The 27,651-nt window shown below is 51.3% G+C and overlaps 2 protein-coding genes across 10 annotated transcripts in view; both read right to left on the bottom strand.

Annotated features, from left to right (window-relative positions):
- Positions 1-1,109: 1,109 nt before the first annotated feature.
- On the bottom strand, positions 1,110-24,904 carry Phyhd1 (phytanoyl-CoA dioxygenase domain containing 1). Of its 7 annotated transcripts, none has more exons than XM_052182071.1 (12): positions 24,823-24,904; positions 14,971-15,047; positions 11,457-11,615; positions 7,839-7,914; positions 7,660-7,707; positions 5,963-6,018; positions 5,813-5,875; positions 5,398-5,419; positions 3,177-3,305; positions 2,973-3,089; positions 2,062-2,188; positions 1,110-1,472 (listed from the first exon to the last, which is right to left on the bottom strand). In XM_052182071.1, exons 2-12 carry the CDS (start codon positions 15,001-15,003, stop codon positions 1,427-1,429), a joined length of 876 nt encoding a protein of 291 aa, XP_052038031.1. In that variant the 5' UTR covers positions 15,004-15,047; positions 24,823-24,904; the 3' UTR covers positions 1,110-1,426. The 7 variants fall into 7 exon arrangements, with proteins under 7 accessions (XP_052038031.1, XP_052038030.1, XP_052038029.1 ...); XM_052182070.1 differs by lacking the exon at positions 24,823-24,904 and adding an exon at positions 19,625-19,718; XM_052182069.1 differs by lacking the exon at positions 24,823-24,904 and adding an exon at positions 15,285-15,407.
- The window catches only part of Lrrc8a (leucine rich repeat containing 8 VRAC subunit A), a 27,249-nt gene continuing 17,816 nt past the window's right edge, over positions 18,219-27,651 (bottom strand). For all 3 annotated transcript variants that reach the window (XM_052182066.1, XM_052182065.1, XM_052182068.1), the window contains exons 3-4: positions 24,823-26,987; positions 18,219-20,220 (exon numbers count right to left, since the gene is read on the bottom strand). In XM_052182066.1, the coding sequence (XP_052038026.1) occupies positions 19,945-20,220; positions 24,823-26,979 (2,433 nt within the window). In that variant the 5' untranslated portion in view covers positions 26,980-26,987 and the 3' untranslated portion in view covers positions 18,219-19,944. The remainder of the gene's footprint in view (positions 20,221-24,822; positions 26,988-27,651) is intronic.

Raw genomic sequence — 27,651 nt, 5'->3', positions numbered from 1 at the left:
CGTATTAAGTTCAGGGTCAGTTTGGGCTATGTGAGATGCTAGCCTCCCAAAAAAGTCTCTCTCTCTCTCTCTTCCCCTCCCCCCCCTCACATAGTTCTGGCTGGCCTGGAAGTTGGTAGTAGGCTGGGCTTGAACTCAGAAATTCCTGCCTGTTCTGCCTCCCTTCTAGAATCAAAGGCATATGCTAAGACAACCTGCTCAATATATTTTTTAAGATGTCACCAAAACAGCTCAGTGGGTAAAAGCACATGTCCCATGTTAGGGCTGGCAGCAAGATGGCTTAGCGGTCAAGATCATTGGCTGCTCTTCCAGAGGTCCTGAGTTCAAATCTCAGCAACCACATGGTGGCTCACAACCATCCCTAATGGAATCTGGTATGACTGAGGGAGTGACAGTGTACTCACATAAAATAAATCTTTAGCAAGCCAGGCGGTGGTGATGCATGCCTGTAATCCCAGCACTCTGGGAGGCAGAGGCAGGTGGATTTCTGAGTTCAAGGCTAGCCTGGTCTACAGAGTGAGTTCCAGGACAGCCAGGGCTACACAGAGAAACCCTGGGGTGGGGGGGAGAAACAAATCCAAAAAAAAAAAAAAAATCTTAAAAAAAAAAAAAAAAGAGGGCTGGAGAGATGGCTCAGTGGTTAAGAGCACCGACTGCTCTTTCAAAGGTCCTGAGTTCAATTCCCAGCAACCACATGGTGGCTCACAACCATCTGTAATGGGATCCTGTGCTCTCTTCTGGTGTGTCTGAAGACAGCTACAGTGTACTCATATACACAAAATAAATAATTCTTTAAAAAAAACAAAAAAAGAATCGGAAATTGCCAGGTAGCTGCATGGCTGAGCATTTGCCCAGTGCGTGAGCATTTGCCCTGCATCTTCACTTCCATCACACAGAGACGGAGAGAGCCCAGACAGCAGTGCGAACCTGTTGTTGCCAATGGCCCACTTACTGTAGAAAGCTTGAAAACCTCGTTCCCAGCAGGCACATGGCAGCTCACAGCCTCCTGCAACTCCAGCTCTAGGGCATTCAACATCCTCTCTGACCTTCTCAGGCACTGCACACATGTGGTGCAGACATACAGACAGACAAAGTACCCGTACACAAAATATATTTTAAGTCGTTTTTATTCAATGCCTTACACAACAACATCCATCTAAGAGAAGACTGAGACTCAAGCAGAATCCTTGCACTGCTGAGAGGCCACCTGAGAAAGCTAGGTTGGGAGAGAAAGGTATAGGAGAGATAAAATTTTGGAAGAAGCCCCTCATCCAGCCCGGGCTCCTGCCCTGTCATTTCTTCTTGGCTCCCTGTCTGCTGGACCAAGGTCACAGACACCATCAGAAAGAAAGCCATAGAGGAAGACATGCCCTTGAGTTGCAGCCAGACGGCCTGGTGTTGTCAGCATCCCTCGGGGGAACAGCCTTTAGCTGTAGAGTGGTGGGAAGGGCAGCTCAGGCGTGGGCTGGAGCCTGCAGAGAGTGCAAGAGGTGCTGCGGCTGGACTTTGGCTACTTTGTGAGTTCTTTCTTCCATCCTAACCCCCTAACACTACATAGGAGATAAAAAAAAAGGGGGGAAAGGGGGTGACCTTATCATTAAACTACTTCCTGCTGATTAGGCTAATCAAGTTCCTTGGGGCAAGTTTGGTCTTCACCATCAAGATATCTAATTTGTGACTGTTTCTTCTTAACAACTACTTAACAAACCAAGAGCAACGACTCACCCTGCCTCTTGAGGCCCTAGCATTTATAGACCCTCTGAAAAGTCCCCAGAATCCCCAGTGTCACACAATCACAGAAACTATCTGATGGTGGCAATGTCACGCCTGTGTTAGAGCACGAGGCAAATTATAGTCAGCTGCTGTGGACAACCTGAAGTAGCCACATATTTCATACCTGGAATTAAAACAAAAGTATATTCCCATAATATTTCTGTGTTTTTGAGAGAAACCAAAACTCCCAAACTGTCACTACAATTTTGGGCCTAAGAGATCACTGTGCCCAGTCTACAGGGTCTTCTCAGGAGGTTGTCTGGGGCACATACCAACTCTGGTACCTACCAATTCCCTGGGCTCCAGACAGTGCCGGTGGCCTCCATCAGGTGGAAAGTGTAGGCCTGGCGCGAGTGGTCGGAAAGGTTCTGCTCACTCTTGTGCACCACTTCTCCATGGATGAGAACCAGACCCCCTTGGGGAGTAGCACGCTGTTACCAGCAAGTCCGCACCAACCCCATAGCAAGCGGTCTTCTTCCCAAGGGAATAAGGAACACAGCCCTCTTCCCGCAAAGGGAGAAGCATCCATCCATTCCTATCCTTAGAAACTCAGGCTGTCGCTCGTGCTCCAGGAGCTGAGGCAAGCTGTTAGACAGAGGGTGCCCTGGCATCAAGTCTTTCCCACTGTGACCTGCCTTGGGAAGCCTTATGAAGGGCAAGTCTTTAATCAATCCCAGCACTTGGAAGGCAGAGGCAGGTGGGAAACCATGCCTCAAAAGCTGGGGGGAAAGGGGGATCCCCTTCCCTAGACAGACTGAGTTGGCATCATAAGGAAAACCAGGCACTACCTGCCAACACACATGGAGCACGAGTGCACATCACGTGTTCCCTGTGAACATCCTGCATTGATTGCCTTCTACCTGGGGACACTGAGGGACAGAGAAGCCATCATCTATGTCAAGCAATGGCCCGTCAGGAACTTTAGTCCGACCTTGAAGAGCCTGCTGAGGGCACTCTGCCTGCTGACATCCAAGCCCATACCAGTGCCACCACCAATCATTCTGCAATGTCAAGGCCCGCAGATGGCAGGCGCCACGGGGACCCTCAGATGGCAGGTGCCATGGGGACCCTCAGATGGCAGGCACCACGGGGACCCTCAGATGGCAGGCACCACGGGGAGCCTTTGTCTACAGGGGGTGGGGCAAACACTGACCGCGAAGCATGGCGGCCTGCCTCCCTGCACACTGCACCTCACCTACCTCTCCTCACTGGCAAAGGCACAAAGAGGTTGTTAGCCCAGGCTGGCTCTGACCGGAGGAAGCTGGTCCCAGGCCCAGAGTCGGGAGGAGCGCGGATCATCCTTCTTGACACCCCGCCTGTGGGCCAACATGGAGCCTTTAGTCACTTGGTTTGTATGTCCCTCTCCCTGGGGATGGGTGGGCAGGCATAAACAGTGTCCTCACTGGTATGGGAGCCAGGGATGAACCAGAGGCAACCGTTCTCCAGCATGGCATCCTCCACCGCAATCCACAGGCCCAGCACTCGGCCTAGGGGCTCCGTGTACAGGAAGGTAGCATCCTGGTGAGGGGAGACTGAGGAGACCCACCCGGGAGTGAGGTACAAGGCCTCTAGCCAGCTCTCATTCCATAGTCCTTCCAGGGTTAGCCTATCCATCTCCACTTCAGAGGCTCACCACTGCCTGGCCTAGAAGCTCTAAGGAAAAGACTACACCCTGAAGGTTTCCATCTCTTCCATTGTAGAGTGGTTCCAACCTGCTTCGAAGGCCTGCTAGAAGCAGGGCAGTGGTGGTGCATGCCTGTAATCCCAGCATGCTGGTCTAGAGTGCCAGAACAGCCAGGGCTATACAGAGAAACCCTGTCTCAGATAAAAAAAAAAAAAAAAAATCCAAAGGCCTGCTAGAGTGACCTGCTAAAACTCCCTAGTACAGGACAGACAGCTGGAGAGATGGCTTGATGCTATAGGCACTGGCTGCTCAGAGGTCCTGAGTTCAATTCCCAGAAACCACATGGTGGCTCACAACCATGTGCAATGGGATCTCTTAAGTACATGCAGACAGAGCACGCATATACAGAAAACATAGAAATCTTTTTAAAAGTTGCTCAGCACAAGGCCAACCTTGTAATGCTAAAAAAAAATTAAAAAAATAAAAAAAAATAAAATAAAATTGTAGCTACGTTAACCCCAGCAGCACCATTTTTATTTATTTTTCTGAGACAGGGTTTCTTTCTCTGTGTAGCTCTGGTAGCTCTGGCTGCCCTGGAACTCACTCTGTACACCAGTCTGCCCTGAACTCAGACTGCCTCTGTCTCCTGAGTGCTGGGATTAAAGGCGTGCACCACCACTGCCCTGCTAAGGCCCCCCTCCCTCCAATTCTTAAGCAGGGGTAAACCGGGAACCACCAAATGGCCGCCAGCAGGGGACTATGAAAACAAGCAGAGCAGGGCAGGCTATGAATGACCAAGCCATTACATGTCTTCGTTTTGTTTCGTCACAGGGTCTAGCCATGTAGCCCAGGTTAGCCTGAAACTCACAATCCTGTCTCATCTTCCAGGATACTGGGACTACAGATTTGTATGACTAGACCCAGACAGCACCTGTCTTTGCATGCTGGGTAGGTGTTCTTGTACTGACAGATAGCTCTAGCCCTCTTTACCCTTGTTTTGAGACAGGGTCTTCTCATTAACTTGCTAATGCTAGTGACTCCTCCAGAGTAGCTCGGATGATGATAGGCTTGTTGTCACAGGCACTAGTGTCCTCTCTGTCACAAGTCAGGAGACACGACCCCTGTCCATTTGCATCCACTGTTTAAAGCCCCCTGTGACGATGCCAGGCAGACACAGGATGGAGATGTCCCTGGAGAGGCGCTCACACTACAGTAACAAGCAGCACCTTCATTCTTCTGAGGCAACCATGCACTCTAAGCAGCCACAGCGACCTGGGATTCCCAATGTTACCCTGGAGGGGACCCTTCGGGGCTGTGTGGGAGGCTGGTCACAAGGGGTCAGACTGGAGCTTCTGCAAAGCCCAGGGCTGCCGGGAGTAGGGTAGGGCAGCAGAGGCACCTGAGCAGAGAGCCACCCACTGTGGAGTTCAGAAACTCCTCCCATCAGCAAATCACATGCTGAATGATTTGGGGAAGTGTGATTAAAAATAAACTCTAGAAGACTCTGCCTCTTGAAGTGCTGTGATGCTGTGGTGAAAGGAGTACGCCACCACCTCAGGCCGAAGTAACAGTGGCTTGTTTGTTCTTGTTTGTTTATTTGTTTGGTTGGTTGGTTGGTTTTTGGTTTTTTTGTTTTTTTTTTTTTTTGAGACAGGGTTTCTCTGTGTAGCCCTGGCTGTCCTGGAACTCACTCTGTAGACCAGGCTGGCCTCAAAGAAGCCCTGTCTTGAACAAAAACATCTCAGGGAGGACTGAGGGTTCTGCTTTCAACCACCTAAGTTTGCCACTGGAATTGGGACCACCATGCCAAGGGCTCTAGGGACCCTTCCCCAATCTACTGGCAGGGAGGGCAGGTGGCTTCCTCCATGGCCCAGGTTCTTGCCCCTTCCACAGACCCTGAGAGGAGCGTTTTTCCTCCCTTCCAACACCCGGGGGCCTCTGACGTCCCCTCTCCAGCCCGAGGCCTTTGATGGCCCCGCAGCAGCCTGGTCTCAGCTCACCTTCGCCGCCAAAGTGAGGCTGCTGCAAAAGAAGGCAGGGACCTGGTAAGAGCACAGGCAGGGCGTGATCTGCATCCTGTAGCTCCTCCAACCCTGCACTAGCACCCATCTACTGAGTACCTACTGTGTGCTCAGTCTAGGAGGGCTGCAAAGAGCTTTAGATAGTTTCTTAGAGAAAGTAGCACTGAGGTAGGCCTTGAGAGCTGAGAGCAGAGCGAGGCGCACTGGTCCCTTTCCTTCTTTGAACAGGTTATAACTGAGCATGTGCAGCACCAAGCACCTTAGCCAGAGGCCAGCCTCACATGCACTCCCACAACCCAGCCAACTCCAGCAGTTCCTGGTCTACTGTAAGATAAAGCTTTGTAAAGTCTGTCTTATAGGGGGAAACTGAGTTAGAGGAGGCTGTGGAGCTCACCTTAAAGATATACATGCTCTGCACCACCACTGGCATCTGGAGGCCCAGACTTCTGACCAAAGCCTAGAAGATGAAAGCCTCACACCAGCAGCCTGATCGTTCGCCTGTGCCCCTCACACCTTCCCGCCCTTACCTCCAGCTCCCACTCACCTGCACCTTGGGAGAGTGTGTGATGCTCCTGAAGACGGGGTCATGGGCATGCAGAGCTATGGATCAGAGAGGGGTTCATGGGCTAGCCTTGGCCCCTGCATATCCCTACCACATCCTGGACACTAAAGTCAGGCCTCATTTTGGAATTCTCCCATATCTGAAACTTTATGCTTGTTTATAGCTAAGTAAAAGGACACAGACATTCAGGGCCTTATTCCTTTCTTGTTTTATTATGCTTTTGCAACAGGGTCTCCTGTAGCCCAGGATAGCCTGGACTTACTATATACTAGAAGATGACCTTGAACTTCCCATCCTCCTGCCTCCAACCCCTAGGTGCTGCCATTGAAGGCACCGGCCGCCATGCCTGGTTCGAACCATGCTGGGATCAAACGGGCTTCATGTGCACCATACAAACATTGCACCAGTGGAGCTGTACCTCTGCTCTGCCTGTGACCTGATTCGGGACCTTCCGGGCACCTGGAACCCTCATCCCAGCCCTGACCCCCAGACCTCAGAGAGCCAGAAGGACCTGCCTCTTAAAAGCAATCTCAGGACTGCCACCGCGTCTGTGAGAACTCAGATGACAGTCCCCCCTGGAAGCCTCAGGCCCCTTCTCTATAAAGAGGGGTGTCCCCAGAGATGTTGCAGGGCTCCGTGGGCTAAGGAGTGTGTGACAGCAGCCCAGATCCTACCCTGAGATGATCCCTCATCATAAGCATCTGCAATCGCTATTACAAAAACAAAAACAAAAAAAAAGTCTAAGGAGTTGGAGAGGTGGCTAAGGGGTTAAGAGCACTGACTGTTCTTCCGAAGGTCCTGAGTTCAATTCCCAGCAACCACATGGTGACTCACAACCATCTGTAATGGAATCTGATGCCTTCTTCTGGTGTGTTTGAAGAAAGCAACAGTGTACTCACATATATAAAAATAAATAAATGTTTTTTTAAAAGAAGTCTATAAATAAATATTGTAATATGTCATCCTTTGAAAAAGGTAAGAGAGGGCTGGAGAGATGGCTCAGCGGGTAAGAGCACTGAATGCTCTTCCAAAGGTCATGAGTTCAAATCCCAGCATCCACATGGTGGCTCACAACCATCCATAAAGAGACCTGACTCCCTCTTCTGGCATCTGAAGACAGCTACAGTGTACTTATATATAATAAATAAATAAATATTAAAAAAAAATAAAGAAAAAGGTAAGAGTTTGTATAGCTGATTTGGAGGTCTTAGAATAAGGACTTGGGTGTTACATCAGGTGTCCCTTAAAGAAACTGAAGGAAGTAGCTGGGATTTCCACACCCAGGGATCGTTCCTAGAGCAGGCAGAAGAGAGTGGAGGAGCTGCACTGGTCACCTCAGGAGCCACAGAAGTGGATCCCTTTCTCAGCTGGGGAAGCACCGAGTGACCCGCATCAAAGGGTGCAGGGGCTGGGGTGGAGGGGGGCCTGTGTCCAGAGCCATGTGGCCAATACCATCTTTTTATTTTGTATGTTTTGTTGACACTGGGTTTCGCTATGTGCCCCTAGTTGTCCTGGAACTCACTCTATAGCCTAGGCTGGCCTTGAACTCAGAGATCGGCCTGCCTCTGTGTCCTGAGAACCGCCAGCGCCCAGCTTACCACCACCTTATGGTGACATTTGGTCTTAAGTCTCCTAAACTCTTCAGGTCTCGGATACCCTACTCCCAGGCCCCTGCTTACCATGACCAATTTTGTTGATAGATTTCTCTGGCGGGACCAAGAAATTTCCTGTGGTACAAAAAACAGACAAAGGCAGAAGACCTAGAACCCGGTTTCCTTCTGGTAGTTGGTCTCAGTTTCCTCCCAGGCCCAGGAGTTAGCCATCCTGACCCAGCCCACTAAACCTCATGTCTCCAAACCTTTCTCATCAAAAACGCCTTTTTCAAAGAAGAATCGGATCTTGTCACCGCTGCTCAAGAAGTAGTCCGTCTTACCCTATGGAGGGGGCATAGGAGGGACAAGAGAGGAGCTGAGTGACACAGCAGGGCAGGGTCAGGAGCTACCCACCCACAGAGGACGATCACGTCTCCTGGGGCTTCTCCCCCTTGGCCACTGAGGTACAGACAGTCAGCTAGCATCCCAGGTGCCAAAAGCCACAACCTGGGACTTCCTGTCCGTCTCTCATTGCAGATACCCCTCACCTGCCGTGGAGCTGACACGACAGAAGTTTATCTAAGTTGAAAATCTTATAGATCAAAAATGCCTTTGGTCTATGTACAGGTATGGGGGCGGAGGACAACCTTAGGTGTCAGTCTTCCAGAGCCATCTACCCTGTTTTCATTGAGACAGGGTCTCTGACTGGCCCGAGATTCACTAAGTGGGCTAGGTTAGCCAGCCAGCCAACCCTAAGGATCCATCTGTCTCCACCTCTCCAGCGGTAGGACTACAGGGGTACAGCACACTGGTTTTTAAGTGGGTCTTGGAGATTGAACTCAAGTCCCCACCCTAGTTTGGCAAGCAGTTAATACATCTAAGCAGTTCTCACAGTGCATATACAAAGTATCCTCCCAAAGGGGCTCAGGTGTTAGGGGTTTGGTCCCCAGCTACAATGATCACTGCATAGGAAAGATACAAACTTGGCTGCTGCATTAGTCCATTGATGACTGGGGCTGGGGGATTCTTGGGAGTTTGGGCCTTGTTGGAGGAAGTAGGTCACTGGGGTGAGGCTTTGAAGGAAGAGTTCATCTTGCCACAAACCCTTCCTCTGAACCCTCTCTGCTTCCCAGCAGCCACGAGGTGACCGCTTTGCCACAAGTCTGTCTCACCACAGGCCCAAGGTCATGAGGCCATATAATAATAACTTTTATTCACCCAAAATAATTGTCATCTCAGAGGTTGTCCCCTATGTCTGCTAACCTAGGCCTAGTCCTGGAAGTTTCCAGCCTCTGTGCAATCTGATCCAGGCCTAGAATGTTTTCAGCCTCTGAGACTTGCTGCTGAATAAGCTCACCCTTTCTCGTTCTTTCTGAACTCTGGCTGGTTCACCTCAGCTGGCTCAAACGCCTCCCCAGCTGACTGATTCAATCTGGCTCCTCTTTTGACCTCTGACTCAACTGCTCACCCTGTCTCTATAATCTCTCTTGGTAAAACTGCCTCCTTCTTCCTCTCTCTCTCTGCGCTGCTCTCTCCTAAGTAGCCGTTCTCGTGAGAGGTGTGCAGATTCTGTTCTGTCACATCTTTCTCTGATTCATCATTTTGTCTGCTACTCAATTAGACATCACTGTCAAACATGGCTGCTTCCTTCCATAAACTAACTTTACCTCCATTTTGGGGGATTAAAGGTGTGTGTAAAGGGCATGTCTATTCCAGTCAGAGGGGTCAAAGCTGAGCTTCATTGCAGCTAGAAATAACTTTTTCCAGGAAACAACACAATCTCAGGGTTCACACTGTGATTAAAAATCCTGCAAATAAGCCAAGGGACCATGGACTGAACCATCTGAGACAGGGGAGTCCCATAAACCCATATGCCTTCTGATTGCCAGGTTTTGTCACAGCAAGGGGTCACTGTCACACCTGCCCAACTGAGCAGCTTTAACTGGCCTTAAACATACAAAGAAAAGTTACATTAGCAGGGGGCTGCGCCTATTTAAATTTTTTTTTTTTTTTGGTTTTTTTTTTTTTGGATTTGTTTTTTTAGAGACAGGGTTTCTCTGTGTAGCCCTGGCTGTCCTGGAACTCACTCTGTAGACCAGGCTGGCCTCGAACTCAGAAATCCGCCTGCCTCTGCCTCCCAGAGTGCTGGGATTACAGGCGTGCACCACCACCGCCCAGCGCTGCACCTATTTTATATTGAGTATCTTATATGGTGTATGGCTACCTGAGCTAAAAGTGACAGAATGATTGTGGCCGACAGATCTCTGTGCATTTGAGGCCAGCCTGGGCTACACAGCAAGTTCCAGGACAAAGAAGGCTATAAAACAAGACCCTCAAAACAAACAAGCAAACATTCTATCTGAAAAGTTCTGGAAACCCACACATTACGAAACATTCTTGTTTCTCCTACAGGAGTGCCACTCCCTGTCTCCAGCAGCACCGTAGCTCTATCACTGGGGAACAGGACAAAGCTGAGATGGACGGTTATCGCTTCTTAGGGCTGGAAAGATGACTCAGTGAGGTCTTCTAAGAAGCCAGGTTCAATTCACAACACCCCAAACCATACCACCACCACCATCTCCTCTTCCTCCTCCTCTTCCTCCTCCTTCATTCTTTTTAAAATTTTTTTAAAATTGTATTTATATGAGTACACTGTCACTGTCTTCAGACACACCAGAAGAGGGCATCTGATCTCATTACAGACGGCTGTGAGCCTCCACGTGGTTGCTGGGAATTGGACTCAGGACCTCTGCAAGAGCAGTCAGTGCTCTTTGCCTGAGCCATCTCTCCAGCCCTGGTTTTTGTTTTTTTGTGACACAATTCCTCTGTATAATAGCCCCAGATATCCTTGAACTTGCTTTGTAGAGCAGACCAGCCTAAAACTCACTGAGATTCGCCTGCCTCTGTATCCTGTGTTATGTGCACTGGTGATTTGCCTACATGTATATCTGTATGAGAGTATTGGGCCCCTGCAACTGGAAGCACAGACAGTTACAAGCTACCCTGTGGGAACCGAGGACTGGGAATTGAACCCTGGCGTTCTGGAAGTGTAGCCAGGCACTCAACCAATGAGCCATCTCTCCAGCACCACCCTTTCTTCTTTCAACAGGCCTACCTCTGCAATCAACGGACTGTAAGAGTCTTCTGGGTAAGCAGCTAGGGAAAGGGACAGGACTTAGCCCCTCACTCCTTAGAGTGTGTCTGTCCTGCCAGTTGGAAAAATACTTAGTCTGTTGTGTGTCTTCTGAAGACTCCACCGTCCCCTCTCTGGGAGAAAGCAATTTCTGGCTGCTGTAATTCTATTTATGTCCACCAGATGGCAGAAGCTCCTTGGCATCAGTATAAGGTGAGACCTGTTGCCTGGACCACTAAGAAATAACCTAAGAAGGGTTAAGGGTTGGAAGAACCACCTATCCAGACAAAAGGTTGAGTCTGAGGAAGCAACTGGCCTTCCTAGTCTGGCTGGGAGATGACTCACCCAAGAGCAAGAGCGGCCTATCACAGGGCTCACTCTGGTCACAGAGGGTTCTTTGTGACCAGAGAACTTGAGAAGCTACAGCAGGTCAAAGACCAGCACCATTTGTTATCAGAGAGGTGGACTCAAGTCTCTATCAGTTACAAACTATGTGGTTGGAGCAACACAGTATTATCCGGAGAAAAGCCCAGCTTTTCCCATCTCCAAGCTTGAATAGTAATAGGTACCTTATAAATTCGTAGTGCGGAGTGATGGCACAGCTCTTTAGCCTGGTACCTGGCGTACAGATGGCTGAGCTCTGACTCCTCATCAGAAGTCTAGCCTCAGGGTCCTCTCGTCCAGGCTGCTGCCTAAGACTGAGCACCCCCCAGAACCAGACCCCCCCATCCTCATGGCCCCAGGTACCTGCCTGAGTTTGAAGCTGCTCATCTTCCTGGGTGGAAAATTCTGTCCGGCAGTGCAAAGGGACGTCCATCTCAGCCACAATCTCACCGACCCTCTGCTGCATGGCCACACACTCGTCTGCTGTGAAGAATCCTTCCAACAGCAGGAACCCGTCCTCCTGGAACTGCAGCAGGGACAAGCCTCAGGCTCCCTCTGCCCTTGCCAGTTCTTACATCCATGTTTGACCAAGATCCAACGTCCTGCTGGGGGCTCTGTCCCCACCCTGGACGTGGGCACCCGGTGCTTAGTGAGAAGAAGTCGGTACTGGCCACTTGGGTCTTGGAGAAGAAGGGGAAGCGGCAGTTGTCTCTGCTCTTGTCCTCCAATAGGTTTGGGACACACGGTAACACAAACCTCTTTGCTCGTTTGTGTGATAATGTGTCGGTGTAAGTGTAGAACATGTGTGTGACCTCCAGATGCGCATGGGCAGGGGCATCGGGAGAGGACATATGGTGCCCCCTCTACCACTCTATTTCTGAGGCAGGGGCTCTCCTTGATCTTGGGCTATGTTTTCTTCACTACAGTGGTAGCGTGTGAGCCCTGACCATCCTGTCTCCATCCAGAAGCCGGGGTTACAGGCGCGTGTGGCTCATCAAGTGGGTGCTGAGATTTGAACTCTGATCTTCATGCTTGCAGACACACTCTTAACCACTGAGGAGCCTAAGTCCTGTGTTTTGTTTTTATTTGTTTAAAGACAGGGAGGCCTCAAACTTAAGATAAGATCCTCCTGCCTCAGCCTCTTGGATGCTGGCTTTATAGGCATTGGCCCATGTCTGGCTATTCCAATACTGAGTAAGCATTGAGAGTATGAGACAGCTTTAGCAGATGGACATGTGACTGTGAACAAGCCATCGTCCACCCTCACAACTCACAGTCCAGTGAAGGTGACCCATGCATCCCTCGCCATCAGGCAGACATACCATGCACATCACGCTGACTCACAGGGACACAGGGGCAGGGTTTTGAGAATTAAAGGCAAAGTATCTAATGAGGTGAAGGGTCAAAGGGCAGCTTGGAAGAAGGAGGAGAACATTGGGAAGCAAAGAGAGAGGAAAGACACTGAAGACAGAGAACAGGATGTACAAAGCCTATGGGCACTGGACCACTGTGGGAAACTGGGAAGGACTGGACACAGGGTGAGGGGAGGGCCACAGGAGCAGACAGAAGGGAGACTGAATGCGTTCATGCTATGGCTTGCTCTGTAACCCCAAACCCATGCCCTGGAAATGGTATTTCCATTGTGTTATTTAGTGCAGGCAGGCAGGAGTCTGCCAGGATGCTCCAGTGAGTCACCACTAGCATGAGGAAGGTAAAGGCTAGAAAGTCCCTAGCTCTCCCTGGTCAGACAAGGAGCTGGACTTTCTCCTGAGTGCAGAGGGAGGCTAGTGGGTACGAACACGGATGGCTTATTCTGATTTAGCTCCCGGTCTCTTTATTCAGAGGCTAGCGTAAGGGGCTGAGGCAGAGCACGTGTGTGACTGGGGCCTCCCAGAAGCAGACTGTTTGCATGTGCAAGGGCCTGGCTTCTGTCCCCAGCACTGAAGGCAAACAGAACCAACACACCAAGGGTCAGAAAGCAAGGCTATAAGGGCGGCCAGGTCTTTAACCCAGCACTTAGGAAGCAGAGGCAGACAGAGCTTTGTGAGTCGGAGGCCATCCTGCTCTGCAGACTAAGTTCTAGGCCAGACAGGAAACAGTAAAACCCGGTCTCCAAAAACCAAAACAGAGCAAACACACAGCACCAAACCAGCACTCGGTTAACACAGGGAGGCCTCCACTGTCAGAATCACAAAAACCGAACAAAGGCTTAGCAAAAAAAAAAAACATACAGAAAATACTGCCGTGGGCTTTGTCCCTGGATAGCCTGTGAGCAGAAAGACTGACTTCCAGTACATATTTAGCCACAGACAAATTTAGGAACTGTGGCCACAGTGGCAGCTGTCAGAAGAGAGTAGATCTGTATAAGTGTGTGTGGGTTTGGGTGATGAGTGTGTGTCTGTGTGGTATGTGTGCACTTGTGTGTGTCTGTGTGTGTATTCTCGAATGGGTGCTTTGCATGTGTGTGTGGGGGCTTGTACATGCGTATGCATATGTTTGTATGTGAGTGTGTGGGATGTGTGTGTGGTATGTGCATATATGTGTGCGTTTGTATGGGATATGGAGTTTGTATGTGGTGTGAGTGTCTGTGTGTATATGTATGCATGGTGTGTATATGTGTGTTTGTGTATTGTGGTGTGTGTGGTATTTGCGTGTGATGATACGTGCAATGTGTATGTGCTTTTGGTGTGTGTGTGGTGTATGTGGTATGTTTGTGTGTGTGGTGTATAGTGTGTTTGTGTATATGCAGTGTATGGGTGTGTGGGTGTGGTGTATGTGTGTGTGAGGGGGTATTTATATGGTGTGCGTATGTGTGGTGTGTGTTTGTGAGTTGGTGTGTGCATAGTCTGTTTGTATGTGTGTATTTTGTATTATGTGTGCAGTGTTTGTGTGTGGTGATATGTGTGATGTGTTTCTGTATGTTTTGGTGTGTGTGTATGGTATATGTGGCATGCATTGTGTGGTGTGTTTGTGTGGTATGAAGTGTATGTGCAGTGTGCTTGGGGGTGTGTATGTATGGTATGTGTATATGTGTTGGTGTGTGTGTAGTCTGTTTGTATGTGTACTTGTATATGTGCAGTGTGTGGTGTGTGTGTGTTTGTGTGGTGTGTGTTTGTGTGGTGTGTGTATAGTCTGTATGTGTGTGTTTTGTATTGTGTGTGCGGTGTTTGTATGTGGTGATATGTGTAATGTGTTTGTGTATGTGTTTCGGTGTGTTTGTGTATGTGGTATATGTGGCATGCATGTGTGTGGTGTGTTTGTGTGGTATAAAGTGTGTGTATGTGTAGTGTGTGTGGGTGTGCGAGAGCACATTTTTAGGTGTGTGTGTGTGCGTATGTAGGTGTATGTGTGGTATGTGTGTGTGTGTTGGTGTGTGGGGGGAGGTAGTTGTGTGGTGTGTGTTTATATGTATGTGTTGTGAGTGTTGGGATCAAATCTCAGAGCCTCCAGCAAGTATTCAACTGCTAGCCACAGCCACAGGAAGGACTTTGAAACACAGACCCTAAGGCTAGATCTAATACATTGCCAGTCCAGGCAGAGGAGATTGTGGGTGGTTATTTTAAAGTGTGTGTAGTCCACCCCCTATAAGGTAGGCTCTCATACTGGGACTGACCGAGCTAAGGCCTGCCCCATCCAGGCCTTCATCAACAGGCCCCTGGGGCTGGTTGGATTAGCCAGTCTCAATTGTGGTTTCTCTATCTCCTATGCCCCAACCCCCACCATACCGGACCTGGGGAGGTGGTTTTGTGACCTGGCCCTCTCAGGCTCGGTTAGGGTTTATACCCAAGGAGCCTTTGTGAGCTCCTTCTCTCCTTTGTGAAATGTCAGAGGTAGTCCAAGGGTGACTAGAGGTCTGTACCCTCCGAGCCACAGGCCCCTACCTTCTTGAGTTGTGAGGGACTCAGGCAGGCCATGGGGAACACTGCGGGGCTGCAGGCTCAGCTCGATGACTCCAGGGCTGGAGAGGAGAAAGTTCAGGAGGGGAGAAAGACCGGTGACTGAGGTCCAGCAGGATTTAACTCTTACCTACCCAGAAAATATTCAACCCCACTGCTCCACCCTCCCAAACAAATCCAATCTGTGCCTTCCACCCAGGGCCCGCCCGGCCTCCTTGCTCCTGCCCACTTCTGACCTTGGAGGTGGGCCCAGTCTCAGCCCCGCCCTAGCGTCCAGCTAATCCAGGATTAGCTTTTACCTGTTTCCCTTCACAGGCTGACCTGATCCCTCAAGTTTTTCTCTAAAGTCCACTCCTAGGTAGTACTAGGGCAGGCAGGAGACTGCCAGAGCGCGTGAGTCACCACTAGCATGAGGAAGGAAAAGGCTAGAAAGTCCCCAGTCACAGGATCTGGGTTTTTTTTGTTGTTGTTTTTTTTTTTTTTTTCCTAGACAGGGTTTCTCTGTATAGCCCTGGCTGTCCTGGAACTCATTCTGTAGACCAAGCTGGCCTCGAACTCAGAAATCCACCTGCCTCTGCCTCTGTCTCCCAAGTGCTGGGATTACAGGCGTGCGCCACCACTGCCTGGCCAGTCACAGGATCTAAATTTACCCTAGAGGGGCATCTGTGAGACTGCAGGGCTTGGGCCCTGAGTGTCTTTGGATTGTGAAGGCAACTTTGTGTGCGTCATCAGCTTTGATCTGAAGCCTTCTAGATGCTCAGAGAAAGCCTATGAAGAGATGCTAAGGGAAGGCGGCTGAGGGGTCCTGGGGAACAGAAGCCCAGGGGTCTCAGAATGAGGAAAGACAGAGAGGCTTCAGCCTCAGACCCAGGATGACTGGTGTCTATAGTGGGGTGGCAGGGTGGTCAGAACCACCTGCTGGCTCTGCCGATGACAGGGACAATGAGCTCTGAAATGCTGTTCATTGGCCTTCCCAGAAACGGTGCTTTGAACAGTCAGGGGACAGAGTGCCTCAGGAGTAAGCGAGGGGACACTGCTCGGCTGTCAAGAGCCTTGGCTCCTGACCAAGTATTTTCTGGGCCAGAACTGTGGGAGCCGCTGCTTTGTCTGGGCTGTGCCCACTGGCCCCTAGGGCTGATGGAAATTCTCTCGAGTCAGGCTGGAGAAGGCCTGGAGACAGAACAGGGAAAGTCACAAGGCAGGGCACGCACAACTTGTCCTTTCTGATGCAACCGCTGAGCAAAAACAGACACCCAACCAAGTTCCAGGAACAGGAGTAGAAGGCCCTTCCTGCTGAGCCAGCAATGGCCTGCAGACCTCACCAACGTGGGGGCAGGGACTCAGCCAGACAGGTGGTCCCCTCCTTTCTCTGCAACTGGTGATAACAGACCAGGGTGAACTCTTTGTCACTAAGAAGCAGCTCAGCCTGGGGCTAGTATCTAGGAAGTGCCTCCCACTGCTGCACCCAGCGCTACAGGGTGGGGCTGAGAGGGAAATGTTTTGCTCTTGTAGGTAGGGGTTAAACCCACCCACCTTGGTTTTAAGTAGGGTGGGCGGGGAAGCCAAGGGGCCTTCAGTTCTATTCATTCTGCTGGCTTCAGGGGGGAGGGTGGGTGGTGTTTCCACATCTTTTTTTTTTTTTTTTTTCTCTGAAGCTAACCAGTTCCAGACTGAATTTTACAGGTCTGGGGCAGAGGCCTGAAAGTCTCTCCCAACCCCCACTCCTACTCCAGGGTGGGGTAGGGGCAGTGGAACTGGATCAGACCAGACCAGACAGGACAGGAAACTCCCCCATTGGAGGTGTGTAAGAGGGTCTTTCTGTGAGTTAAACCCTCAGTTCAGCCACCCTGTTTGCCAGCAATCCGCTGGGGCAGAGGGCTCCGTGCCTGAGGAGCTCAGGCGGCCTCTTCCTCACCTAAACAATTGTGATGGAGAGGCTCCCGATAGGCACACAGTCCAGGAAGGAGACTACAGAATAGGCTCATGCTATGGCTTGCTGGTAACCCCAAATCCATCCATTGGAACTTAGTTCCAGCTATTTTGGTAGACCATCAAATGACCCCCGCTGCATATTCTGTAGGTCTGCCTGGGAAACTATACAGTCTATACAGGCTCTGGCCTCTGGTGATCTTGTGAACTCAACTTCCAGGCTTCTGAGCGTACAGGTGCCTGGAATACACAGGGTTTAGAAGCTTAACTGAATTCAACAACTCAGGGAGGTAGGGCATAATGGGAAGTGTCTAGTTCACCCTCACAAATGGATTACCCTTCCTGAGGCCAGGCTAGCCCTGAAGCTCCCAACTCCTGTGGTGTTCAGAAGTGGCATGTATTCCTGTACATGTATGTACAGCTGTCAGATCCTGAACTTCCAGCTTCTGCAACTGGGAACCTCAGGAAGCACTCCTCTCTAGATCACCCCAAGTTAGGGGTGGAGCTCAATGGAGGACCAGAATGCCTGTTCAGCACTGCATGGTCAAGGCCCTACTCGTAGCAATGCCTCCTATCTACCCCCAGTCCATACACCATTCTCACATACTACAGAGCTGGAGCCTAGACACTATAGACCCACCGCCCCTTTAAATAAGCCTGCCTGCGTCATTACTCCAATGACAGGGAGTGGGAAGCAAACAAAAAAATGAAAGGAACAGGAGTCTCAGCAGAGCTGAAGTCACAAGACAGTTCTGTCTCTCAGAGTCTCTGCCCTTGACCCTAGAAGGGGCTGAGAGCCAGAGAGGCCTCCCTGTGGTGACTGCCAGCCTTACCTTTGCAGAACCATGAAGCCTTGGGTATTGGAACCCCAAGCGGCTTCTGAAAGCTGGGTGGAGATACCCAAGGCACAGATGGGGACATAGAGGCCCTGAGAGGGAAGATGGGCTTAGCTTCAAGCACAAGGCCAGAACAAGGACTTCTGGTTCCCGGCTCCCATTCTAGATTCTTCTTCTAGCCCTGACCAATCAAAGCTCGTGAGGGCCCAAACAACAGGTTCCTGAGATAACAGAAAATGTGCGGCCACAGACCCTGGTCAGGAGCCACGCCTGAGTTCCTCACCAAACAGGGCTCTGTTCGCTCACCTCATCTGGCAACTGCCGGGCTGGCGCTCACGTTTCCCAGGGCAGAGAAGTGAGCACAGTGAGCAATGGTCCCTCAACAGACTCTCAGGCAGGACCAACCACCTCAGAGAGGAGAAGGGAAGGGGCGACCCCGAGTTCTGTGGTACGGAGACCTCCAAAGGCAACTGTGTTATAGATTTATTTGATATCTGAACTGAGTCTACAAGTCAGACCCATGTGTAACGGATTGCTTCATGGTTGTCAAAGGCTAGTGTGCAGTATTTCCAAGGGTTACATCCAATGACACGACGCAGAAAACACAGATGGACGGAGAGACAGACATAATCATTAAGACAAGAGACGCTAAAACGTGCCTTAGCGTGATCGATCTAAGGCGAGGACCCTTCTAAGTGGGGACCCTAGTGATTGATCTAAAGCAGAGTGGCTTCCCGCCACTAGATGCCAACTGCACTGTGTGCAAACCAGGTGCCCAGTACAAACTGTCCTGGAACCCCAAAACTGGGGAGCCCGCCCTCCCAGTGCCGACCTCTCCAGCCCAATTTGCCTCTAAATGTCAGCTCTTCACGAAGGACCAGACGGTGACAGAGCTAATGTAAGCAGAAGAGGCGAGCGGTGGCACTAAGCAAAACTGTGGTGTGGGGACAGAGTTGGGGGCAGGGAAGCAGCTGCTCTGGGCTCCTTAACACTGTGTGTATGTGTGTGTGTGTTTGTGTGTGGAGGGACGCTGTGGGGGTCGGGAGGGGGATGGAGCACCGTTCATCTGGGAATTAGCCAGCCCAAATCTCCCCCCTTCTTGGCAGCTCCAGAGCCTTCCTTTTGGCTGACAGCCACGGAAAGGGTGCCTGCCAAGACCCACGGAGGAGAAAAAAAATAACAGGACACCAAAAAAAAAAAAAAAAAAAAACCAAAAAAAAACCAACAACAACAACAACAAAAAAACCCACCCTTAAAAGCAAACAAAAATAAAAGCCTGTCCCGGGAGAAGAGCAAAGAGCACTTCTGGCCCGCGGTCAGGACATCCTGGGAAGACATCCTGGCCCACACCCCAAGGACAGGAAATGTTGTTCAATGTCTTGCTGCTCTGCTCAAGGGGGAAATACCACCCACCCTGAGACTTCAACTCACTGGCCTTTAGTGTCTTTTTTTTTTTTTTAATTTTTGTTTAATATCCAAACCATCATTTTCAAAGCTAAAAAAAAAAAAAAACAAAAAAACAAAAAACAAAAAACAAAACAAAAACAAAAAGAACTCACTTAAAAAAAAAATCTAAAATTGCTTCAAACACCTGACGGGGCAAGTCCCAGGCCTGACCCTTCCACCTGGAGGCCTGGTCTCCCACAAGCTTTGCTGCCAGAGCCTAGCCCAGTGCCAACAAGGAACTGTCCTGCAGCTGGCTCACCCTACCTAACTCTGCCCAAGTCTGGGTGGGCACTTGATTCTGTCAGCATCACCCAAAAAGAAAAAGGTGAACACTGTCAGGGTGCTAAACACTTCCCACAGAGCCGGACCTTCTTGGGAATGTGTAAGTTATCTGGAGGGAAAAGATGGGAAGTGGAAAAAATAAATACCCAGATCTAAGTTACTGTTCCTGGGCCTCTGGTGCTGGCTCGGCCTCTGAGGCAGAGATGGCCTCCAGTGTGAAGACCCTGATTGTCCAAATACTGCACTCTGAGACTAGTCTCAGAGATTCTGGTCTCCAGCAAGTGTCTGTCCTGGGTGTACATGTCCCGGCGGGAGAAAAGGGACCAGCCCCTCAGTCCCTGTTTTCTGCTCTGGCTCAGCCTCTGCCTGGCTGGACCCAGCTGGCTGTCAGCAGTCCTGGGAGAGCTGGGCTGCCCACTTGGCCTGAGGGTGTGCTGAGGCTCTTTGCTGCTTCTCCAGGCTGTGCTCAGGCCTGCTCCTTGTCAGCTCTCCAGAGCCGTTCCTTCACCTCAGGTGGCAGTGTGCTGAACAAGTCCTCCTCCACCACCAGGCCACTGCGCTTGAGCAGCGGGCACTCGCCCAGCTCCACGGGCAGGCATTCCAGCCGGTTGCCCCGAAGCTCAATCTGCGTCAGGTTGGTCAGCTCACCCACTCTCGAGGGCAGCGACTGCAGTACATTGTTGCCCAGATGTAGAGCCCGCAGCTTCCGACACTGGAAGAGCTCTGGGGGGAGCGCCTCGATCTGCAGGAGGGAGCAAAGGCTAGGGTGAGGTGCATGGCTGGACAGGGCCTTCACATCAGTTCCTCTGAATCCTGACAGTCCCTACTGTGGGCCCCAAACTGCCCAACAGTTACTCACAATCACTTTCTTCAGGAAGCCATCATGACTGCCTCCAGGACAGGTCCCACAACATCCATTAAGATAATCCTCTGGACTGTTATCTTTTGGGCTGTGCTCTACCCAGTGCCTGCCCTAAGAGGAATATCAACCTGGCAGCTATGCTCACCCTACCCGCCTCCAGGGCCCAGGCCAGGCTCGTGGTCCTAACTAGCTTAAAAGCAGCTTCTGAATGTAAGGCAGCAAGTTCTGGAAACTAGAAAGAGTTCACTGATAGGGGCCAGAATCCCAGCTAGAGCACTCCTCCTTCCAGAAAGGTCTTCCTCACCTATCAGGTCACAGGTTAGCCAGGGTGCAGGGGCCCAGTGCTGGGCACTCAGGACCCCTACTAATTTGGCCACATGGGAAGGACAGACAATATCCATGTAGATATATCACAAGGTAGCCTGACTGAGAGCACAGATACTGTTTTGGGTTTTTGACTTGCTGTCAAAAAGATTTTGCGTATTTTTATGTGCAGCCATGTGCCTGTCTAGTGGAGGCCAGAAGAGGGCATCAGATCTTCTGGAGCTGGAGCTAACAGATGGTTTTAAGTAGTCATGTGGATACTAAGAACTAAGCTCAGGTTCTCTGCAACAAGTGCTTACAACCACCAAGCCATCAATCTAGCCTCTAAGGATTTATTTCTTAGGTTATGAGTGCTTGCCTGTGTGTGTGTCTACATAATACTGCCTAGTACCCATGAAGGCCAAAAGAAGGTGCTAGAGACAGTTGGGAGCTGCCGCACAGGTGCTTGGGACTGAGCTCAAGTCCTTAGCAGGAGCAGCAAGCACTGGTAACTGAGAAGCCAGTTTTCCAGACCGTGTGTGTGTGTGTGTCTGTGTGTCTGTGAGCTGCCTGATGTAGGTGCTGGGAACTGAACTCGTCCTCCAGAAGAGTCTCATGACCACTGAGACATCTCTCCAGCCCTCCACACAGATACTGTCAACTCACTCAGTGTTCAAAACTAGCAGTAAATGCTCTGTGAATGTTTCCCACACCGAAGACATAACTTGTCCTGAGGTTCAGTATGTAGAAGGTAGGGCCACGATTTGAGCCTGGTTCAGTAGTGATGTTCTCTGTCTATAAAGCAAGGGGCAAACCACAGAGAATGGGAGGAGCTGCATAATGCCCACTCTCAGGGACTCCAGCACTGGGCCTATTTTCTGCCTTGGAGAGGTGGCCCGCACCATCTGAGGCCGCAGGCCTGCTTTGGTGAGAGGATGCAGGCTTTGCTTCTTGCCGCCATTCGCACATTCTCATTCTGCCAAATACAATGCCCTGTTCAAGAACAGGAAGGAAGCCTCTTGCCCTCCTGGGCCTCAGTTTCCCCTTTTTTTTTTGGATTTGGTTTTTTTCGAGACAGGGTTTCTCTGTGTAGCCCTGGCTGTCCTGGAACTCACTCTGTAGACCAGGCTGACCTCGAACTCAGAAATCTGCCTGCCTCTGCCTCCCAGAGTGCTGGGATTACAGGCGTGCACCACCACTGCCCGGCTGGTTTCCCCATTTTTGAAACACAAAGTTTGGACTAGAACTACTCATCCCCAGCATTCCTAAGTCTGAACTCTTTTTCAGTGTTGGACCTGAACATCATAGGTTCTGGTCCCAATAAGCAGGGAAATGAATGTGGCTACAGCCTCATGAGTAGAACTGATTTGTTCAAGGAGATGTCTCCTCTGATGTGGCCAGCAGCCAAAGATGGGATTAGGTGCCTATGAGTCTGAAGGTCAGGGATGTAAAGGTCAAGGGTACACGAGAAGTGGGCCCTGCAGGACCCGGGCAGCAGAGCCTTCCCAGAGTAGCCACACTGCCTCCCTGTCCCGACTCAATGCTGCCACAGTCATCACTGCTGCCATCATAACTACGACCTCCTCTAATGATAAAGTCGAAGGTAGTAGAGATGGTTCTAGCCAGTGAGGGTGGGGTCCATTCAGTCAGCTCACGCCTCCAGAGGTCCCTTCTCGACAGTCCTCTCCCCAGACCCTCACCACCATCACTCTGCCACCCTGTGCTGCCCAGGTCTTCGGAGGAAGTGAAGGTACTTGGTAGCCTGTCTCCCTGACACAGCCACACATGTCCTTGGCTCTAGTCCACTGAGGAATCAAAGTTGTTTCCCATCACCTTGAACTGCACCTCTGCTGTCTCTCCCTGATTAGTGTAGAAATGGCCTCGTAGACTTCAATAAGGATGAGTCTTCCAGGAGCCTCTAGGATGCTGCCCTGCCATGGTTCCTCAACCTTCCTGACCAACCCATCTGGAGAAGTGCCATTTCTGAGCTCACACAGCCCAATCTGCCCGCCGCCAGCCTTGATGCTGGCCAGTCACAAGCTCCACCCACATCTGTTCTGTCACTGAAGCCCCACACATGAGCAGCCACATGCTCCAACCCAACCTTACTTTTCAGTCACAATTCATGACAGATCCTTGTTTCTCCCCCCTCCCTCCTCCTGGATGGTTACACCAAAGATCCCTCTTCATCCAGGAGCACAGGAAAGGTGACTCAAAGTTTCAGGACAATTCAGTGAGAGCCCAACACAGGATGCACAATTGATCATTCCTCTGAAGACCTACACCTTCTCTCAGGTCCTGCTCAGGGTGTAAAAATCCTGAGAACCCCACACTTCCTCCCTACCCAGGAACCCACAGGCTCTCCCAAACTCGCCTTTATTTCTTTTTTTTTTTTTTTGGATTTGGTTTTTCCAGACAGGGTTTCTCTGTATAGTCCTGGCTGTCCTGGAACTCACTCTGTAGACCAGGCTGGCCTCGAACTCAGAAATCCACCTGCCTCTGCCTCTGCCTCCCAAGTGCTGGGATTACAGGCGTGCGCCACCACCGCCCGCTCTCGCCTTCATTTCTGTCCCTAGCAGCCTTGTCCAGTTCAAGCCTCCCACCTCACTGCCTCCCCCAACTGCTGTCTCAAACCCACGAGGGCCCTGCCTGCCTGTTAATTGGTCCAAGCACATTTTTCCCAATAAAAGACATCTGGGTGCTTGTACGGGTGGAGACAGGATGTGACTAAGCAATGTGCTAAACAGGGTGTCAGAGGGTCCCCTTCCTTTAGTACAGGATAACATGCCTCCGCCAGCTCCTTCCGTAAGAGGTGACCTCAGCCAATAGGTATGACACTAACAGGCAAGCCTGGTATGAGAACCTGGGGGTGAGGGACAGGATAAGACATGGCTGAAAGCTAGCCCACACCTTCCTGAACCCAGCCCAGCACCTGGGGCACAGCAGGCACTTCAGCGTGTGGGATGCACAGTCTACCCCAGCTCCCTGAGGCAGCCAGCCTCCAGTACTACTTAACCACCCTTCCCCCTCCCACAAGACAGGATCAGCCTGTGGGTGCCTCCCAAACCTTGTTTTAATTTCTCATGGCCCTCCAGTCCTCTTTCTGAGGCTCCCACTCCAGTGGGGACAACCCGGGTTGGACCGTCATCCCTGGACATTCTCAGATGGACATAAACCAAGCCAAATAACAACTGATATGGAGGACCCAGGCTGGCCTCCAGTAAAGGTGCCCAGGGACAACAGAAGGGAGCAGGTGCTGGGCCAGGTAGAGCTGGATCCACTGCCTTCCACACCTGAGGCCGGAAGAAAGAGCAGCTGGCAACAGGTGGGACACTCCTGCTGAAGGCCACCTCAACCCCCACTCCAGAGCCAGTAATGCCTGCTTACTTTAAGGAGGCAGAGGTGGTGGCTGTTGGCGCTCTAGCTCTGTCTCCTGATCCCTGCCCTCAGGCTCCCCACCTTTTACAGGAAGACGTTCTACAGGCCTTGAGGACAAGGGAATCTCCTAGCCAACATCCAGTAACTGCAGCCTGGTTTCACTTGTCTACAAGCCACACAAGCTCTCTGCCCTCAGCCCTTCTAAATGCCCCATTACCTCTTGGTAGGGGCCTTCCAGTCACAAACAGGGCCCTGCACAGGGGCCACCTACAATTTCAAGGGTGTTGCATTCCACAGTTCTGGCCCTCGATTCCTTCTCCTGAAAAGAAGTGGAGATGAGCCCACCCCATCTACGCCTGACTTTGCTCTTCACCACTCTGACGCAGAGAAGGGCATGGGCAATGTTGGAGCTACAGAGGCCGTCAGGCTTCACCTCAGCCAGTAAAGCCACCCACAGACTTTCTCTTGTTGGGGACACCAGCTGGTCTCTTGGCTCAAGATGTTGTTGGGAGACAGATACCACAAACTCTAAGCTAAGACTTGCTTCCTACCACCCCATTTCCAAAGAACCTTGGGGTTGGGACTCCAGTGTTAGGCACATCCCTGAAACACAGGTCACGCCATCTACACTACACTGATCTTCTGTGACAAGGACAGATTCCCAGGCCAAGATTCTGATTTAGCAAACCCGCAATGAGGCCTAGGAGTCAGACCCCTGAGCCCTCACTGTTTCTAGAACCCTGAGCACCAACTGTCCTGAGACACTAGTCCTCTGGGCAGGCCACCCTGGCGGTCACTCACCCTATTGGCTGTGACAGCCAGGTTCTGGAGGTTCTGCAGCAGGCCAATGTCAGCGGGGAGGAAGGTCAGGTTGTTGTGGCTGAGGTCCAGGTAGCGCAGCTTGCGGCAGTAGAAGAGCTGGGTGGGAACTTTCTCGATTTTGTTGCGGTTCAGGTAGAGGCGCTCGAGGTTGGTGAGGTTGCCGATCTGGATGGGGATGTAGGCGATGTGGTTGTACCACAGCTTAAGGCAGGTGAGGCGGTGCAGGTGCTGGAAGCTGATGATCTCCTCAATGGTCTTGAGGTTGTTGTCCTTCAGGTCAATCTCCTGCAGGTTGTGGAGGCTAAAGATGGAGTGAGGGATGCGCTCCAGGTCACAGCGGATCAGCTCTAGCTCCGTCAGGTTAACCATCTTCTTGAGGCTGTTGAGGACGATGAGCTTGGTGCCCTCGTTGTTGATGGACAGCTTCTGCAGGTGCACGCCCACATCCGTGACCACCTGCGGCAGCTTGCTCAGGTTGCTTTTGAGGCGCAGCACCTTGAGGCGCTTGAGCTCCCGCAGCCCATCAATGACGATGTAGCGGTTGTTGTCTGCGCTCAGGTTGCCGGTCAGGTGCAGCTCCTCCAGCGTCTTCAGGCTGTAGATCCACAGTGGGATCTCCTTGATGTCAGTGAACTTGATGTGCAGTGCCCGCAGGTTCTCACGCAGGAAGGCCAGGGCAGGAGCCTCGATCTTGGCCGCTGTGTGGTACAGCCACAGCTCCTTGAGGCCGGTGAGCTGGGCGATGCTGGGCGGGATGGTCACGTCGGGTATCAGCTCCAGCTTCAGGACTTCTAACTCGACCAGGTCGAACACGGTGTCGGGGATGCCGCTGAGCATGAACAGGTGCAGCTCCAGCTTGTCCTGCGCGTTCTTGGTGAGGCGCTGGCGCAGCTTGTCCAGCGTCCACTCGTTGTTGAGGTTCAGCTGGCGCAGCTTGTTTTCACTCACCTCGGACAGGAAGACAGCGAAGCGCTTCGAGTAGAGCGGGTCGTACTGGTCGATGAGGTGCAACATGAAGGCGAAGTCGTTCTTGACGTCTGGGATGTCGCTGTAGCTGCTCTCCTCTCGGATCGACTCAAACGAGTACTTCTTGAGGGAGCGCCGCAGCATCCACCACAGTGTGTACATGCAGATGAGACCGTAGAAGATGACCAAGCTGATGTAGAAGGACGCCAGGATCTTGAAGAGGGTGGCCAGAGGGTGGGCGCAGCGGTAGGTGCGGTAGCCCGTGAGGCTCTCGATGTCCACGGTGCAGTCCACATCAAACTTGATGTTGTGCACGTAGTAGACGGTGTAGCAGATGATGAGGACGAACTTGATCACCTTGATGATGGTCTGCCGCATGTACAGGCGGTACACGATGTCCCCCTCCTCCACGTGGGTCCGGAACTTCTTCACCTTCTCGAACAGCGCCTTGGCCTGCTCCCCTTCCTTCTTGTCCAGCACGCCCGTCTCCGACCGGTCCACGATGCCCTGCTCGATCCGTGACTTGGTCCGCTGTAGCATGGGCACAGTGGCCTCCACGTCCTCGCTGACCGTAGATGACTTCTTGTCCATGGAGCCGTTCATCTTGCTGAAGGCCGGCTTGGGGTCGCTCTCCTCCACTACGGTCTCTGACAGGGCCCGCGTGGTCCACGGCGAGTCGAAGCATTTGAGCAGGATAGACACAAAGTGTTCCAGCTTAGAACTGGTGCGTGGGAACTTGAACCAGAAGTTGCTACAGGCCAGGAAGATGAGGGTGTGCAGGAGCACAAGGTAGGGGAAGTACTTGGCAAACCAATGCAGACGGTTCTCGTAACACACAGCATCTACGTAGTTGTACTGGTGCCGATCTAGGTCATACTTGATACCTTTGGGGCCTGTGTCAGGAGTTGGCAGGACTGTGGAATTGGGGTAAGTGGGCTCTGGGCTGGAGGCTGCCCAGCTCCGGAAGGAATCATTGCAGGAGTCTCTGGTGACCCACTTACAAGGTAGGCAGATCATCTTGTCCTGGGTGACTTGCAGTGTCCCTCCAAAGACAGCAATCATCAGCATGACAATGGAGATGTAGTCAGTGAACACATCCCACCATGGCTTCAGGATCCGGTATGCTGGCTGTGTGTCCGCAAAGTAGCGGAGCTCTGTCACCGGAATCATGGTTTAACCTGAAAGGGACCCAGAAGAGGGGTTTACTACAAGGCAGTCTCACAAGTCTGGACCCCAAGGATGAAGGAAGAATATAAAAATTCCACCACTGTCCAGAAGTCCATCCTATGAGTCAGGTGAGGTGACATGCACATCTCTTTAATCCCAGCACTCAGGAGGCAGAAGCAGGATTCTGAGTTCCAGGCCAGCCTGGTTTGTATACAGAGTGAGTTCAAGACCAGTCAGAGCTACACAGAGAATTTGTCAAAGAAACAAAACAAAACCAACAACAAAACCTACCCAGACAGTAGCCCAGGGACCAGCACCATGAAGTGGCAGCCGTGACCTGGAGGAATTTCTGCACCGAGGAAGACTAGGAACTTAGTTTTCTGTTTGTTTGGTTTGATTTCGTTTTTGGTTTTTGAGATAGAGACTATGTAGCCCTGGCTGTCCAGGAACTCTGTAGACCAGGCTGGCCTTGAATGTACAAAGAATGTTCCCGAGTGCCAGGATTAGAGGTATGCACTATCATGCCTGGCAAAACAACTTCTTAAGTTACTTTATTTACACATATGGGTGTGTGGCCTGCATGTATGCCTGTGTACTGGTTCAAGTCTGGTGCCCACGGAGGCCAGATAGTGAGTCTCCCACGGAGCTAAAGCTACAGAAGGCTGGAGCGCCACA

This window comes from Apodemus sylvaticus, chromosome 5 (assembly GCF_947179515.1).
Source record: "Apodemus sylvaticus chromosome 5, mApoSyl1.1, whole genome shotgun sequence".
Classification (NCBI taxonomy): domain Eukaryota; kingdom Metazoa; phylum Chordata; class Mammalia; order Rodentia; family Muridae; genus Apodemus; species Apodemus sylvaticus.
The sequence above is the reverse complement of the archived record's forward strand: the minus strand, read 5'-3'. Positions and strand labels throughout refer to the sequence as shown.

What these genes read in the sequence shown, in the direction of transcription:
- Phyhd1 (XM_052182071.1), bottom strand. Translation starts at nt 15,003, where the DNA reads ATGGCCTGCCTGAGTCCCTCACAACTCAAGAAG. An exon ending in GTCCCTCACAACTCAAGAAG is followed by an intron (nt 11,616 to 14,970) that starts GTAGGGGCCTGT and finishes TCCCTGCTGCAG; the next exon opens with TTCCAGGAGGACGGGTTCCT. An exon ending in TATCAACAAAATTGGTCATG is followed by an intron (nt 6,019 to 7,659) that starts GTAAGCAGGGGC and finishes TCTGATCCATAG; the next exon opens with CTCTGCATGCCCATGACCCC.